The 18,367-nt window shown below is 33.8% G+C and overlaps 2 protein-coding genes across 2 annotated transcripts; one reads left to right on the plus strand and one right to left on the minus strand.

Annotated features, from left to right (window-relative positions):
• Window positions 1–190: 190 nt before the first annotated feature.
• On the plus strand, window positions 191–10,821 carry LOC134258625 (F-box only protein 15-like; the record flags this gene model as incomplete). The annotated part of the gene is made up of 12 exons (XM_062741176.1): window positions 191–295; window positions 442–552; window positions 2,683–2,784; window positions 6,260–6,472; window positions 6,607–6,736; window positions 7,484–7,566; window positions 7,871–7,926; window positions 8,545–8,753; window positions 9,672–9,733; window positions 9,860–9,900; window positions 10,205–10,290; window positions 10,522–10,821. Coding segments are annotated over 12 exons (1,300 nt in total), but the record flags the coding sequence as incomplete, so codon positions are not given.
• A 3,195-nt stretch (window positions 10,822–14,016) lies between these two features.
• LOC134258626 (diacylglycerol O-acyltransferase 1-like) lies at window positions 14,017–18,347 on the minus strand (the record flags this gene model as incomplete). Its single annotated transcript, XM_062741177.1, has 8 exons — window positions 14,017–14,887; window positions 14,997–15,059; window positions 15,194–15,281; window positions 15,405–15,470; window positions 17,216–17,328; window positions 17,557–17,643; window positions 17,826–17,864; window positions 18,240–18,347. Coding segments are annotated over 8 exons (732 nt in total), but the record flags the coding sequence as incomplete, so codon positions are not given.
• Window positions 18,348–18,367: the final 20 nt, after the last annotated feature.

The following is an 18,367-nucleotide window of genomic DNA, read 5'->3' on the forward strand; positions in this document are numbered from 1 at the left end:
TTTTTTAATTTTTTTATGTTTTTTTAATATAAATATATTCTGTGATATGAGTATTTGAAAAGAAATAAGCATAATGCATGTTAAATTTCATTGGATTTTATTGTCTTACAAAGCTTTGTGTGTGATTATGATAGATCAAAGGCTATAATTAACTTTCTAAAGCTACATGAAATTTTTTTTTTCCATACAGCATTCCAGGTGAGATCATGATGACCATATTTAGGTACCTGTCACCTCAAGATCTGATGCTGGCATCACAAGTCTGTAAATCATGGCACGGCCTGGCTAATGATAAGTATGCTGGACGTCAACACATATTTGACATAAATTCTACTTTCATGAAGGTTTTTTAAAGTGTTTCAGTACAAAACAAAGATCATGTTTAACAATAAGTCACAGATTGTTAGGTTGAGGTTGTTCAGTCAGTTTTATATTTTACAGTACTCTCTGGAGACCAATATTAAAGAAGTACTCGGGGACTAAATCAGATAGAAGTGACGGAGAAGTTAAACCTAAATCCATTGAGAGCTTAAAAAGAGACTGCATGACAAGGTCTGATTAATCATCTAAGTGATTCAGACTTCTTAACAGCAATTTTTAATACACAACATTATTTTTATGCCCTGCCATGAATATGGCTGTGGCATATAGTGTTTGTCATATCCGTCTTCTGTCTTTCCGTTCTTCCATCAGTCTTTCTGTCACACTTTGCATTTAGCTCAGTTCAAAGCTCAGTTTCAAAGAAACTATCCAAGATATTTTCATCATTATTCGTATGCTGATAGATATTGATGAGAGCTATGCAACTGTATGAACTTTTTTTTACCTTGACCACACTCTTCTTAAATTAGTATTTAGCTCAGTTTTAAAGAAACCATCCAAGATAGTTTTTTCAAACTTCATGTACTGATACAAAATGATGTGAGCTATTCAACTGCATCAACATTTTTGACCTTGACCTTTCCTTTAACCTTGACCGCACTTTTCTTAAATTAGTTCAGCTCAGTTTTAAACATACCATTCAAGATGGTGTTATCAAACTTCACGTGTTGATACATACTGATGAGAGCTATTCAAATGCATCAACATTTTTTACCTTGGCCTTTCCTTTGACCTTGACCACACTTTTCCTATCATAGTGTTTAGCTCAGTTTTAAAGAAACCATCTAAGATATTTTATCAAACTTTATATACTGATAAGAGCTATTCAACTGCATCAACATTTTTGACCTTGGTGATTCCTTTGACCATGACCTCACGTTTCAAGTTAGTGTCAAACTTAATATGCTAATACATACTAATGTAAGCAATTCAACTACATCAACATTTTGTGACCTTGACCTTTTATTTTACCTTGACCTCACTTTTATAAAATTGTGTTTATGTCCGTTTTAAAGAAACCATTCATAATTTTTATTCAACTTTATGTGTTGATACATACTGATGAGAGCTTTTCAACTTTGTCAACATTTTTTGACCTTGGCCTTTCCTTTGACCTTTGACCCCACTTTCCAAAAATTAGTGTCAAACTTCATTTGGTGATACATACTGGCGTAAGTAAATTCAACTGCGTCAACATTTTTGACCTTGACCCTTCATTTGCAACCTTTACTCACTTTTCAGAAATTAGTGTCGAACTTCATATGCTGATACATGCTGATGTAAGCAACTCAACTGCATCACTTTTCAAGATGTTTTGATCAAATTTCATACATTAATACAAATTTTCATGTTGCATTACAAATATATCATCGGTGGAACATACATGTCCTATGGACATATTTCTAGTTTGGTTATTATATTTGAGACATGGATTGATTATGAGTAAAGATATGTTCTGAACTTAACACAGGGTAATTTAAACAAGGTCAAGGTCGCTGGTTTCAGAAAATTCTTAGTTAAGCCATAACTTGAATTAGAAAAAATGTAGATTATACATATGTATGTATTACAACAAAGTTTGCTTGTGATAAGGGTATTAAACCAACCTGCACAATGAGCATTTAGTCAGTGACAAGGTCATTGGATGTGATGTATAAAATTCTAATTCCTAACATAATTTTAAAATGAAGTAATTTTAGATCATACATACCTTCAGGATTGATTACGGTCGATAAATATGCCATGATCCTGAAGGTCCTATTCTGCATCTACCTGTAAAGGAGATGCAATTATAAATATTTTTAAAAAATCAAATGAATATAGATGATGGAATATAGATGATGGATAACATAAGAATAGATAGCACACTATGCTTCAAAAATCAATTTTAACCAAGTTTTAAATGAAACATCTTTTAAAGAGGGGTTTGAGGGGATTCTAATTCCAAGGTTCCCAAGAGGTGGAACCAAGGTCTCAAAAAGTGCAGGGATAGACATTGACAGTTGCCTAATTGCTCAAGACAAATAAAAAAACAATTTCTGAAAGTCTCAGAATTCAAAAATTCCTGCTCCTCTGTAACATTATACAGGGTCTAGGATAGATGCAAATAAAAATTATTCAGACAAGGTAAAAAGTTTGACATAGGTAATTCTTCTTGTATAATCAAATCAAGATGTTTGTTTACATGTTAACATAAAGCTCACTTATTTCTTTAGAGTTTGTCATGTTTATACTTTGTCTTACAATGTCTGTGTTTCTCTTGTTTCTTTGTTTTTAAACATGTATTTCTGTTTTGTTAAGATGTGTTCAGCAGAGAAATAAAAGGGTCTTGAGGCTTTTGAGGAAAAGGAAGAGTCCCTACACAGGTCTCCCAGAAAGTAAGGAGGTGGAACAAGCACTCAGGTAACTGGGGGAGGGAGGCTAAATAGCCCTCCAAATTTTGAATTATAAGAATATTAAGCTTAACTCTGTTAGTTAAAAAGAGCAGGTCAACACATGGCTGTAAACTGTGCTCCAGTAGTTTTAGTTATGAGAGGTCGGTAGATATCATGGACTGTAAATGTGAAATAATGAACTTAAACTAATTCCTACCATTCGTGAAGTCCAAAAAATATCATTGTAAAATGTTGCCTCCTAAAGATTTATGTGATAGGGGAAATGCAATTTAAAGATGTTATAGCTGAGAAATATTGAACACAGGTCAACTCAGTATTATTTTTTAATTGTCTACATTTATGGTAAACTTTGGCATCTTAGACAATCATATGTTGAATATAAGGTAAGTGGTGTAAAATTGAAGATTGAGGTTGAAATTTAAGCTACAATTTTAATATAATACAATTTCGTGAACATTTGGATATCTTATTATTTTTATTGCTCCCTTATGATGTACAGATTCATGTTTTTAAATGAACAGATATATTTTTTTTTTTATGTATTCTATCAAGAATAAAACAAGAGGCCCAGGCGCCTTGAATCGCTCTTCTGATAAATTGTACAATCTATCACTTCTATTAGAATCATAAGACCCAAAATGCATCAACAAAGTTTGATAATATTTAGCCAGTTAAGAATGAAGATATTATAATATAATTATAAAATACCATAAGTAGGTCACAGTGACCTACCTTTTGATTGAAATTTTCTGAGGATTCAAGATACATTAATTGACAAAGACTGATGATTCTAATTAAATAAGTACCCGAGATATTCATGGTGACCTACTTTTTGGTCAACATTCTCTGAAAACCCAAGATGCATCATCTGACAAAGTTTGACGATTCTAAGCTAATTAGTACCAGAGATAATTAAATATAGCCACCGAATGTCAAAAGTAGGTCAGGGTGACCTACTTTTTGGTCGACATTATTCAAAAACCCATAATGCCTAAATTGACAAAATTTGATGCTTCTAAGCCAATAAGTACCTGAGATATTCAAAATTAGGTCACCGTGACCAACTTCTTGTTGGACATTCAATGAAACCCTAAGATGCTCAACTGACAAAGTTTGATAATTCCGAGCCAATAAGTACCAGATATAATTAGATATAGCCATAAAATGTCAAAAGTAGGTCACAGTGACCTACCTTTTGGTCGACGTTCTCCGAAAACCCAAGATGCATCAACTGACAAAGTTTGATGATTTTAGGTCAATAAGTACCAGAGATACTTAATTGTAGTCACAAAATGTCAAAAGTAGGTCACCATGACCTACTTTTTGGTCGTCACTCTCCTAAAACCCAAGATGCATCAACTCACAAAGTTTGATGATTCTAAGCTTATACGTACCTGAGATATTCAAAAGTAGGTCACTGTGACCTATTTTTGGTCGACATTCTCCGAAAACCCAAGATGCCTCAACTGACAAAGTTTGATGATTCTTAGCCAGTAAGTGCCTGATATACTTAAATATAGCCATAAAATGTCAAAATTAGGTCAACATGACCTAATTTTTAGTCGACATTCTCCGAAAACCCAAGATGCATCAACTGACAAAGTTTGATGATTTTAGGTCAATAAGTACCAGAGGTACTTAATTATAGTCACAAAAAAAAATGTCAAAAGTAGGTCACCATGACCTACTTTTTGGTCGTCACTCTCTTAAAACCCAAGATGCATCAACTCACAAAGTTTAATGATTCTTAGCTGCAGATCTGTAGCTCTCCGAAAAAATGTATATTGATAGATCGGAGAGCTACAGAGCCACCCATTGAAAAAACTGTATATTTATTGCGCACAAAAAAAATGCGCTTGGTTCTCGATTTATTTCTCCATGTTTTAAAACTGTAATCTCAAAATATTACTTACCGTGTGTTCATAACATATTCTTTGACTCTTTCCACAACAAAACATTCCTCACATAATTGTTGTAAATAGTCCTCCCAGCCCTGATATTGCAATCATCTAAAGTTTCGCTTATTTATACTGCCATTTTGGTTTCAAAGATAATTCGGTCCAAATATGCTTCGTTCAGATGTCAACTACGAGAGAACTTGATAAAAGAGAGAGGAATTTTTTAAAATCTTCCATTTTTTGCAATTGAGGTTAGAATTTGGAAGAATTAATCAACAACCGAGCGCACTTTTTTGTGCGCAATAAATATACAGTTTTTTCAATGGGTGGCACTGTAGCTCTCCGGTCTATCAATATTTTTTTCGGAGAGCTACAGATCTGCAGCTAAATGATTCTAAGCCAATAAGTACCGGAGATACTTAAATAAAGCCATAAAATGTCAAAAGTAGTTCACCGTGACCTACTTTTAGGTCGTCACTCTCCGAAAACCAAATATGCATGGACTCACAAAGTTTGATGATTCTAAGCCAATAAATACCTAAGATACTTAAATATAGCCATAAAATGTCGAAAGTAGGTCATCGTGACCTACATTTTGGTCGACATTTTTCAAAGAGCCTAGATGCATCTACTGACCAAGTTTGATGATCGTAGGTCTGAAGGTAATCAAAATATGCGTTTTAAACGTTTAATTTGAAAACAAATGTCGGCAAAATTTAAAAAGTAGGTCACAGTGACCTACTTTTTCATAAATATGTTTTAAGGTCCCAAGATGCATCAAAGTACAAGATTTGATGATTCTAAACCTCCCAGTGTCTGAAATAATGGGATTTAATGTTTTTAGAAGGATAAGTCATAAAGTTCAAAAAAGATTTTTTTTTTTCAAAAAAAGTTTTTAAAGTTCAAAAAGTAGGTCACGGTGACCTACTTTTAAGTTGACATTGTTCGAGGACCCAAGATGCATCAACTGACAAAGTTTGATGATCATAGGCCTTAAAGTGTCCAAAATTTGCCTTCAAATCAATTTGAAAACAAATCCCCGCAAAATTTTAAAAGTAGGTCACCGTGACCTACTTTCGAGTTAACATGATGTGAAGTCGTAAGATGCATCAACTCATAAGCAAAGTATACACGTTTTTATTAATTGTAAATTTAGGTCAACTTTGAAGTGACCTTGAGACCACGCCCTTTGCCCCAGGGTAATTCCCTGTGCAGATTTAATCTTCGACATATCCTGATCCTTGTATGTAAGTTTGGTGAAAATCTGCCTAGTGGTTATGGAGAAGAAGATTTTTTAGCAACCAGTACTTGTGGTTTTGTTTTTCTGATTATCTCCCCTTGTTTAAGGGTCCCAACCCTTATTTTAGTATAAATGGTAGCCCTTGGGCCAAGGATACCCTGTGACAAATTTGGTACTGATTGGCCAAGGAGTTCTTGAGTTATGGCCCATATTCTAAAAAGTTTACGCACACCACACAAATGGCCATAGCATTAGCTCTTTGAGCCTTTGGCTCAGAAGAGCTAAAAAATTAATTGACAGTGTTCTGACTGGACAGAACTACATCCAATCAAAATTTGTTTTAGGACAGCTGGTGTGACCTTTGAACTGGTGATGATAGATAAAGATGATAGGGAACATACATTAAGCCACCAGGATGTGTTTTATCACTCCATGTCTGTCAGCATTCGATGGTTTGCCTTGGAGTTGCCATCTATAAATAGCATCAAGGAGTTTCAACTGTATTCAAGGAATCCTCTCTTTTATAACCAAGACACGGGGAAACCTGTGAAAGAAGGGTACGTCAGTACATCTTTTGGTGTTCTACAAAATATAAAATTTGAATTCAGGTCTTGTTTTTGAACTGAAAATAACATATGCATGTCTTCTTGACATAAATCAAAAAGTGTCATAAATAATTTCAAATTTCCAGACCATATCAGAGGTCCCTGTTACTCACACAGGAGGTAAAGTGGGAAGATTGGAGAGGAAAGGCAATAGGAGGGGATGAGCTTATCAGTCTATACAGCCTACCCCAGGGACTGACTATAGCTATGTATAAGGTATATAGGAGTAGCTGACTATAGCTATGTATAAGGTACTAGTATATAACAGGGGCAGATTATAACTGTGTAAAATACAGCCTACCCCAGGGACTGACTATAGCTTTGTATTAGGTATATAGCAGGGGCAGAGTATAGCTGTGTATAAGGTATATAGCAGGATCTGACTATAGCTTTGAATTATGTATACAGCAGGGGTAGGTTGTAGCTATGTATAAGGTATACAACTATAGAGGCTGACTATAGCTATGTATAAGGTATACAGATTATCCCAGGGACTGACTAAAGCTATGTATAAGGTATTCACCTACAGGGGCTGACTATAGCTATGTATAAGGTATTTATTTAGTCACTTTATATCATACTGCCAGTATATTTGAGTCTCCTGCAGAGTAGGGCAAAACTAAGGGATTAATTTGCCAAGCATCTAGCTGTATTCAGTCTGTCCATCTATCACACCTCATATCTTGAAAAGTATTAGATGGAGGGTTATATATTTTACCCTTTTACTCCTTGCCCTTGAGGGATAACATATTGTGTTGCCCTCAACATCAGTCAATACATGTATTTGTTTAGTATCCCATGGGTGGATGTCATTTTTGGAAGAGAATGCATTAATCCATCAGCGAAGTCTCTTGTTCATTGTTGTATAGATATAACCCTGAAAAATGCATTAAGGCATTTTTTGTAATATTTCTTAAAATGAGAACAGAAACTTATACTAAGACCTAACTTTGTTTTTATCAGGGAGAGGAGGAGTTGGCTTTTGTTTCATTTGCCCTGTCTTTGGATAATTTGGTTCAGAAGTGTATTTATGGAACACCAGAGGAGTATGTATTTTCGTTCCTATTTATACAAAATCATACTGCAGAACATGAAATTTTTATAACACCTTATTTTCATATGATAATTCTTTGGTTTTTAAATTTTAAATACACTGTAATATTTAAGAATACAAACATGTGTTGTTACTGCAAGAATGAATTTTTGCAGGTCAGGTGTCACAGAATAATGTGAAATAACATTCTTGCAAATAAAAAGTGAATTACAGTACCTTTAAAAGTTAGAGTAAATTTTGTAAATCTAACAAATAATTATATACAAATCAACTTATGAGCTAACTTTTCTTTGCAGACCATTTTCAACACCTGATAATAAATGTGTAGACCCTGGAATGAGCACAAGACATGGTAATTGATGTTCAGTATACTAGAAAATTTTATAAACATTTAAAAATTTTATAGAGCTGTACTGTATATACAGTGTACATGTACTTGCCTACTTCACAGTCTCTATGGGTACTCCTAAGCAATAGATGACCCCTATTGATCTTGATACAATCCCCACAAACCAAGACTTTTTCCTCAATCCAAGTCAAGGGTCATTCTTCTTTAAATATAGGAGGATTAAATTTGTCTGCCTAATACATGTATTTAGAGAGCACAGTCTGTGATTGACAGACAAGCCTGGTGTGCTTGCAGGGTAGACAACCACTACGATCTTTTACCAGAAGGCATTATAAAGCTACTGACTGTATATATATATGTCTATTGACATGATATAAAATGTATATGGCATCATGTCAGTAGAATACAAAGTACAAGTTGAGCTAGCAGGAAGGGTGACTGTGGCGTAGATCGAGACTTAAATTTTATTGATATTGAGGACATAAGTGGCATTCTTATTAATGAATTAATGATTTTCAATCACATTACAGACATTGGAATTTAAAGTTGATCCTTTTCAATACTGCCACACTACTTGTCAGTCACTTTATTATACCATTGTTAATAAATGCTTTTTTATAGGTTTATTGGGGTACCAGTTAACTGTACAGCTTAGATCCCTGAGGAAGGCATATTGGGATGACCAGTTTAGGAATATTGACTGTAAAGATGGAAGCATAGATGGAAGTTATGCCATCTTTTCAGTTGTACGTCCTGACCAACGAATAAAAATAAATATAGAGGATTCCTTGTACCCTTGGAAAACAGATGCCTTTAAAGGGAAAGTGAAAGTAAAGAAATTTACATTTTTTAAAAACTTCTACTACATAAATATGCATTCATGTGAGAATTAAGACTCTGAACTAATTTAATTTACATGAACATTGCACAGTTAATGTTGGGTTATAGATGGTAGACTGGGCTATGTGTGATAACATTGAATCAAGATCAATTTAGCAAAGTCAAGGTCACAGAAATTTCATTGGAAATTGGAATCATAAAATTAATGTATATATACAGACCATATCATTGCAATGAAGAATTATGAGAAGAACCAGGGAAAATGGTTGCTTATGGCAAAGAATGGTCTTAACCTTGAAAACAGGGTCATCATAATTTGAGGCATAAAATGCATTTCTTTGACATTAGTTTTTAATGGAGAAATATCATAAGTTCATAATTAATAATAATAAAAAAAAACTGACACATGAAAGTTTGTTTTAAAAATAAATTTTAACACTTTAAACCAAGGTAATTTGCAAAAAGTCAAAGTTCAAATACAAGATTATTTTTGCCCTGTTTTATTTTCACCCTTTCCCATTATCAAACAATTTTACCTTGTTAAATTCACCCAGGTGTAGATGTATTAAAAAGGAGAATAGTGTAGTCTTTGAATTCACCCCAATTTAAATTCGCCTACTGCATGTGCATCCGATAAGGGCACACAAGCTTAAATTGAAAAAGTCATGGTAAAAGGAACTGCACATCTTAGACTATAAAAAGTAAATAAAACCAATAGAAGCTTAATTTTGATACAATATAGTAGTTAGTTTTGAGTGGGGAGTGCATTTCGGCCTTGACTTGATTCTGGCCTACTACTGTAAGTCTACTGTCAGGTTGAATATGTCCAGATAGCCAGCTTCACAAAAAACAGAAATGACCTGGAGTAAACAACTGTGATTTCAACTTATTAATTTTTCTCTTCACAGGATGTAATGGTGTTGGATCTAACCATGTTGGATGAAGAAAGCAGTGTTTTTTGGACAGCAAGGTACATGTTAATGTCTATCATATCTCACCAGCAGAATTAAGAATTGAATAAACATTGCCGTGTACAATACTTAGAACAGTAGACCTTGGATTTTTTGGTATTTTAAAAGATGTATATTTTTTTCAGTTCTTTGGTGAAAATTGAAAGGAATAAAGACATTTCAAAAAGTTTGTGATCTATTTACATTTGGATTTCTTTAGAAACAATTCTTACCATTATTTAAAACAAAAGTTTATTAAATTGTTGTATGTAACATGTTCTTAAAATATTTAGCACTCATTTGGCATAAGTATACAATAACTATCAGTTTTACATATTTCTTCAATGTTTTTTTTTTGTATAACAATTAACAACGTACTTTCATCTTTAAAAATATGCCCTTCAATCCTCTAGCTTTGCAATACTTTTTTATAAACAGAATGTATCATTATCTATTTGATGTTTTCATTATGCTGAATAATTTTATTACAGTGTTTGATTTTGACTACCGATACGATGGAATCATGTCAATAGAATATGCAGATCAGAAAGGGAAAATATATCTTCAAATTTGTAAAGTAAGGGATTTTCAAAATGCATAAAATTTCATTCATTTTGTAAACTGTGTTAAGTGCCATAATGATTTTAACTTATCGGTTCTTTTTGTCAGATAAATATTTTAATAGAATGCCTTAAAAGTACAGGAAAATATCCATATCACTGATAAATTATAATACCATGTTAATCATGATATTGCCGTTATGATACTATACCTATGTTTTGATGTTTTAAATTACCTGTTTGTTTAGATGGACACAGGAGAAATGTTTCTGACCAATCTGACTGTAAGAATTGCCTTAAAGATGATTAATGAAAGATTTGGAACAAACTATAAATCAACTGACAAGTGATCTGTGATAGATTCGGAACAAACTATAAATCAACTGACAAATGATCCATGATAGATTGGAACAAACTATAAATTGTCTGACAAATGATCCATGATAGATTGGAACAAATCATAATTCATCTCACAAATGATCAGTGATAGATGATTCGGAACAAAGTGTAAATCAACTGACAAATGAGCTGTGATAGATTGGAACAAATATAAGTCCACTGATATTTGTACTTATTTATTCTGTTATTTTTTTTTTTTTATTTTACCATTAAATCTGTTTTTAAAATTGTTGTTTTGTGGTTTTCTCAACTTTAGAAATAATATATATAGCAAATTGTATTCTGGATATAGGTGCAAACCATGCAGTTCTAATTTTTATCAAGTCTTTGATCTCACTGGAGATGTCAGTTTCTGAGAGAACAAATTGTTAACAGTCAGTATTAATCTGACCATTATAACTGATTATTACTTTTTTATTTCTATCATGCTCAAAAAAGTGTGTTTTCATAAGATTAAATTAAATTAAAGACTGTCTGCAATCAGCACATTTCTATGGAATTGTATTGTTCCCAGTTGAAAATATGTTTTGCTATGTCAATGCATAGGAGATACCAAGTTGTATGAACAGGATCATTTTAATTATGAGATACTAGTAATACAAGCATCTTCTAGTATATGAGATACCAGTCAATAAAATAATAAGTCACATTACAAGATACAACTGAGATATATACTAAGTCATAAAACAAGTTTATAAGTAGAAATACGTACATGTAATTTGTTGTAATACCGGTACCTGCACCAACAAACTAAGTTGTAAGAATGAGATTATATTTGTAATAAGTGATATGTACGAAAAAAGCTTCAATTATGTCAAATGTGGTTCATATGAGTTATTTCATGTGTGTGACTTAATTTCTTTTAATTACAACATATCTCATAACTTATGACATAGCAAAAAATATATTTTCCACAGGCAGCAATATCCTAATTCTCTTCATTTCTACCCGTGACATGTTGTGAATATTCAACGAAAGTATAACTAAATGTGTTGCACTTATGTTTTTAGGTCACCTGAGTCACTCAGGTGACCTATTGCTATCTGTTTTTGTCCGTCGTACGTCGTTCGTCGTCAATCGGTCGTAAACTTTTGAACATTTTCAGCTTCTTCTCTGCAACCACTGAACCAATTTCAACCAAATTTGGCACAAAGCATCTATGGGTGAAGGGGAACAAAAATTGTGAATTTCATGATTCCTGCCCCCCTGGGGCCTGAGGGGTGGGGCCAAAACCACTAAAATTAATGCAATCTTTAAAAATCTTCTTCTTTACTCCTGGACATCAAGCAGTCAAACTGTTTGCATGATTGTAATCAGCATTGAGTCCTTTACCAAAATTGTGAAATTCATGGCCCTGGGATCAGGGGTACTTGTGCTAGGGCGGGGCTAAAAAAGTATATAGTGAAAATGCATTATTTCTTTAAAAATCTTCTTCTCTGCTCCTGGGTATTAAATAAACTAACTAAGTACATAGTTATGATGAGCAAGAGTGCCTCTACCAAATTTGTGAATTTTATGGCCCCAGGGTCAGGGGTTCTGGGGTAAGGGCGGGGCTCTATTGATTATATAGTGAAAATACATGAATTCTTTGAAAATCTTCTTCTCTGCTCCTGGGTATCAAATAAACTAACTAAGTACATAGTTATGATGAGCAAGAGTGCCTCTACTAAAATTGTGAATTTTGTGTCCCCAGGGTCAGGGGTTCTGGGGTAAGGGCTGGGCTCTATTGATTATATAGTGAAAATATATGAATTCTTTGAAAATCTTCTTCTCTGCTCCTGGGTATTAAATAAACTAACTAAGTACATAGTTATGATGAGCAAGAGTGCCTCTACCAAAATTGTGAATTTTATGGCCCCAGGGTCAGGGATTCTGGTGTTGGGGGAGTGTATTGATTATGCATGTATAGTGAAAAAACATTAAATCTTTGAATATTTTCTTCTTTGCTCCTAGACTTTAAGCAGATGAAATACCTATATAGTTATGAGCAAGGGACCAAATCTTCAAGAATTGTAAATTTCAAGACCCCAGGGTCAGTTGTACCATAGAGGGGGGGGGGTGTACTTATATACTAAAAATGAATGAATTGTTTGAAATGTGCTCCTTGGTATTTATCAAATATTTTTGAAAAGCAAGGATGCCTTTCCAAAAATTGTGCAATGTGTGGATCTAGGCCTAAGAGTAAAGGGTTCATGTGTGGTAGCGGCACAACTGATTATTGCTGAATATTACTGATTTGTTGAAATGCATTTTTTGTTCCCCTACCATGCCTATGGGTATTAAGCAACCAAACTAAGGAACTGCTAAGTGTATAGTTATGATGACCAAATTGTAAATGCTATAGCATCTGGCTTAAAACATGGATCAAATTCAATCACTGGAAAGTTGTTGAATAATGCTCAGGTGACCTATAAGGCCCATGGGCCTCTTGTGTTAAATCAATTAAAGCTCAGACATCTGTTGATGGCATTAATAAAGATAAAAGTTTGTCACATGTTTCTTTTATTCATGTAATTTAAACATAAGCATGTAATACAACTTTAACTTTGGTTGAGACAGAAAATATAACAATACAAGCCACATGTATGTAAACAAACCCATCATATACATGACAATATAGTATCATAGATAGCTTGATGTCTCATACAGATTGTTGTAGAAGTTTTTAAAGTTCTTGATGGTCAGCTACAATGCAGTAAGCAACATATTTCCATGAATATTAATAAATGATTTTGGAGAATCACAGCTCAAAATTGCATCTCAAGAGACAAGAGATCAGAGAGGAATTAATTACTAACATTGTAAAGTTGTTATACATTGTTACAAGTAATGGCGTACAAACAGTACATGTGCAGCTGATATTGGAATACTTGACCTACGTCAAAAAGTCGATGAAGACTAAGCCTGGTCTCAGCATTAATTTGTTTAATATGAAGACTTTCTCACTAGATAATTCTGAATCTTTTCAAAGTGCAGCTTTCTTACTGAGAGAGATTTTAAAGAATTTATTTTCACCCAAATACGCATCTATTACGCATCTATTAGAAACTAGTCTTGTGAATAAGAAGTAAGACCCTCAATACTATTTTATATGTATGTGAAATACTGTATCAGTGGAATCTTTAATGAGACACAAATTTAATGTTTATTTAAAAAAAAAAAAAAGTCATACATTTTAGTGAGAAGTAACTTTAGAAATTTTGTGATGCCTTGAAAAATAACAGTTACTGTAACCTCATGTGTGGGAAGAAATTGTTAACAATGATTTAAGCAATCTCAATATACCCTTGTTTAAAATGCCAAAATTGAATCCTTGTTGAAACTTTCGTAGATAAAATAATTTGCTGGGTGGTTTACTTGGTCAAAGGCACAACGAAAACACCTGCATATTATTATTAAAGATAAAGCACATAAACAAACTATGATAAAGATAGTACCATCATATATGTGTATTAAATTATAAAGTAACCTTTTCTATTCATTAATGAAACCAAAAATACAGAGAAGTAATGAATGCACTCTATTCACATAATTTTAAGGATTTATAAAAACAAGAATGACATTTATAATGTTTCTTTAATTCAAGACACATTGCTGCAGTTCACAGGCAAACATTTATTATGTTGATTTCATCAGTTTCACACAAAAAACCATGTCAACAATTGCTTCTTCATGTGAAATTCACCTAGAAAACTCTCTTTTATTACATATTTTTTAAAAACTTTTTTTCCTAAGAAACTAAAGAGTTGAATTCTTGTGAGGTACTAGAAAAAGTGTACATAATAGCAAAAATTGTACAAATATTACAAAATTAAACAGTTTTATATAAAACCTTTTTTATGTACAATCAAATACAAATACATGTAATAAGAAAATAGTTCATGTTTTCTTACACCTGTGTTATTATAACCCATCCAATGTTTTATAAACATAGATTTCAGTCAATCACAACGTAATCTCTCATACCTCGCCTGACAATTATTATGGCACATCATTCCAATTATGTATATATTTAACTTTTTTATTCTATTATCTCTATAAAAATCTTCATGTCTTTAAGTTGTGAAAAGAGAGAAGCACGTTTCCGACGTAATAGTCATGGACGTAGGCTAGGATGGCAATCGGCTGTCCCAGAATTAACGACAACCAGACGATCATGTTTCCTACCTGATGACGCCCTTTACAGAACTTTGCTGTCAGCATTGCTAGTGGTACCTGAAAGGTTTGAAAAATATTCAATATTTATGAAATTCATTTTCATAACAAATACATGCAAAGTTAAGGTCTAATCTATGAAATCCTTAGTAGGTGCGTATGCCCTTACCTGTCCAAGCATGGCAGTAAAAGCCCAGACCCGGAACATTCTCAGAGGAACACTAAGTAAATACTGTAAAGGAAAAAAAGGCTCAATGATCAACAATGCTTCAGAAAATGATAAAAATTACTATCGCTACAGTACACAAATGGTTCAGAATTATGGTACATGTCTTTGTACATAGTTAGGCTGATTGAAGAACTCACCTCATGGAAAAAAGCTGAGGTAGCAAACACTGCCACAGAAGCCACTTGTTTTGATACGCCTCGTCGAAGAAGGGGTTTGTATAAATGTCTGAAAAAAAGAGGAAGGCTGTATAGCTAGCATAGACTATACATGTATGAAATGTGAATTAAAGTTTCATTTTTATCTATAGAAATATCATATATGGAAAGTTATTAATGTTTTGCTAATTACCTGAGTGCCCATCTGTGGACAGGAATATTCCAGTTTTGCCAGAATTCAGAGACTGAATCTGAGTTCCTGCCAAAGAAATCAGTGAGTGAAGACTCCATAGTAAGGTCACATTTTAACAAATTACAATCAAGAATGCCACTCAACAGAGAATGAAGACTTTAAAGTAATGTCAAAATATCAAAATAAGTTACAAAAGAAAGCCCTTTTTGAGGGAGTGAAGAGTGTAAAACAAGAGGCCCCTGGGCCTTATAGGTCACCTGAGCATTATTCAACAACTTTCCAGTGACTGAATTTGATCCATGTTTTAAGCCAGATGCTATAGCATTTACGATCTGGTCATCATAACTATACACTTAGCAGTTCCTTAGTTTGGTTACTTAATACCCATTATGGCATAGGCAGGATAGGGGGCAAAATGCATTTCAACAACCCCTGATGTCATCGAACCCCTGACCCTGACTTAGCAGTTACTTTATACCCATAGGCAGGGTAGGAGAACAAAAAATGCATTTCAACTGATCAGTAATATTCAGCAATAATCAGTAGTGCCGCTACCACACATGAACCCTTGACTCTTAGGCCTAGATCCACACATTGCACTATTTTTGGAAAGGCATACTTGCTTTTCAAAAATATTTGATTAATACCAAGGAGCACATTTCAAACAATTCATTCATTTTCAGTACACAAGTACAGCCCCCCCCCCCCCCACTATGGTACAACTGACCCTGGGGCCTTGAAATTTACAATTCTTGAAGATTAGGGATTGCTCATAACTATATAGGTAATTCATCTGCTTAAAACCTAGGAGCAAAGATGAAAATATTCAAAGATTTAATGTTTTTTCACTTTACATGTATAATCAATACAGCCCCGCCCTAACACTAGAATCCCTGACCCTGGGGCCATAAAATTCAAAATTTTGGCAGAGGCACTCTTGCTCATCATAACTATGTACTTAGTTAGTTTATTTAATACCCAGGAGTAAAGAAGAAGATTTTCAAAGAATTCATGTATTTCCTCTATATAATCAATAGAGCCCCACCCTGACACCAGAACCCCTGACCCTGGGGCCATAAAATTCACAATTTTGGTAGAGGCACTCTTGCTCATCATAACTATGTACTTAGTTAAATTATATAAAATCTAGGAGCAGAGAAGAAGATTTTCAAAGAATTCATGTATTTTCACTACATAATCAATAGAGCCCCGCCCTAACACCAGAACCCCTGACCCTGGGGCCATGAAATTCACAATTTTGGTAGAGGCACTCTTGCTCATCATAACTATATACTTAGTTAGTTTATTTAATACCCAGGAGTAAAGAAGAAGATTTTCAAAGAAATAATGCATTTTCACCATATACTTATTTAGCCCCGCCCTAGTACAAGAACCCCTGACCCCAGGGCCATGAATTTCACAATTTTGGTAAAGGACTCAATGCTGATTACAATCATGCAAACAGTTTGACTGCTTGATGTCCAGGAGTAAAGAAGAAGATTTTTGAAGATTGCATTAATTTTAGTGGTTTTGGCCCCACCCCCCAGGCCCCAGGGGGTCAGGGATCATGAAATTCACAATTTTTGTTCCCCTTCACCCATAGATGCTTTGTGCCAAATTTGGTTGAAATTGGTTCAGTGGTTGCAGAGAAGAAGCTGAAAATGTTCAAAAGTTTACGACCGATTGACGACGAACGACGAACGACGTACGACGAACGACGGACGACGACGGACAAAAACAGATAGCAATAGGTCACCTGAGTTTACTCAGGTGACCTAATAAAATCAGACAAAGTCCAGTACGGCTCTCACCACCAGTCTTTGTAGAATTCTCTGTCTCCAAACCTCAGCAGTTCTGCTGTAACATTTAGGCAAGAATGGAAGAACCAATAGAAAAAGATCAGCCATATTAGGTGGTTGGGAATCTGGAACACAGAGTTATTTCATTATAGATGGAAAACTGACCTTGATAATCAATTAAAACATGTGTATTTAAAAAAAGTGTTAAAAAACTTTTTTAGAATTCCAACCTTTGGATTGTTATCAAATTCAGCTAGAAAATCCAAATTCAGGATAGACATATGCATGTAATTTTCAAAACAACAGTCTGTGTCTAGCAGCTAAACATCATTTGTAAAAGTGTGGTGACTTACAGATAATTTCAGCAGTCTTTCAATCACTAATGGAATTTCCATGTCAGTTAATGGTTTGAGGGAATTGTTTACTGTTGGAATGATCCACTGTAACAGAGCCAGTACTGAATGTAGACATTAGATTTCAGCTTGCCTCTTTTATAACCTTCACTTTATTACTGATGTCAGAAAATTTTCTTTGCTTCATTTAAAAAAAAAATTAAAGACGTATCTTTATTGCACTACTCTATTTGAAGTTAGGTAGATGTGAGATAATTATGTATCCTTACCTGTTGTACCAAGCCTGTCATCAGCTGAGCCAAAACCATCTGAAAAGTGTAAGATACATACAAATAACATGTCAATTTCTCTGTAGATAGCTCTTAATTTATGTACTAGACATTTCACATGAAAGCCATTTGTTGCCTAATCTAACTAAAATTATATGTAAGATCTGCTTGCATACTTGCTACACTTACCGGTACATCTCATAGAGGGTCATGTCAGAGGTCGAATTCGGAACAAATTCTAGACTTATTAGCTTCAACAAATGTACCGGTACTATGATTTTGCAAGCAATGATTTGATTAGTTGATATAATTTGACCTCTGATGTCACCCTCTATGGATTTTGTTAGATGTTAGTGTAGCGAGTATGTGAGCGGATCTAACATCTTATTTTAATTAGATTGTTTGTTGCCTTACCATTTCTATGATTCTTTTAAGCAAAAACCTTTTCCTAATTCTGATAGTTCTGGGGAAGTTCAGTTCATAGCACAGAGTAGGTGCACAAATAAAGTAGTACATATCTGAAAATGAAAAAAAATATGGAT

The sequence above is a fragment of the Saccostrea cucullata genome, unplaced genomic scaffold (assembly GCF_032062105.1).
Source record: "Saccostrea cucullata isolate Sc308-1 unplaced genomic scaffold, CSIRO_AGI_Scuc_v1 ctg12741, whole genome shotgun sequence".
Lineage (NCBI taxonomy): Eukaryota > Metazoa > Mollusca > Bivalvia > Ostreida > Ostreidae > Saccostrea > Saccostrea cuccullata.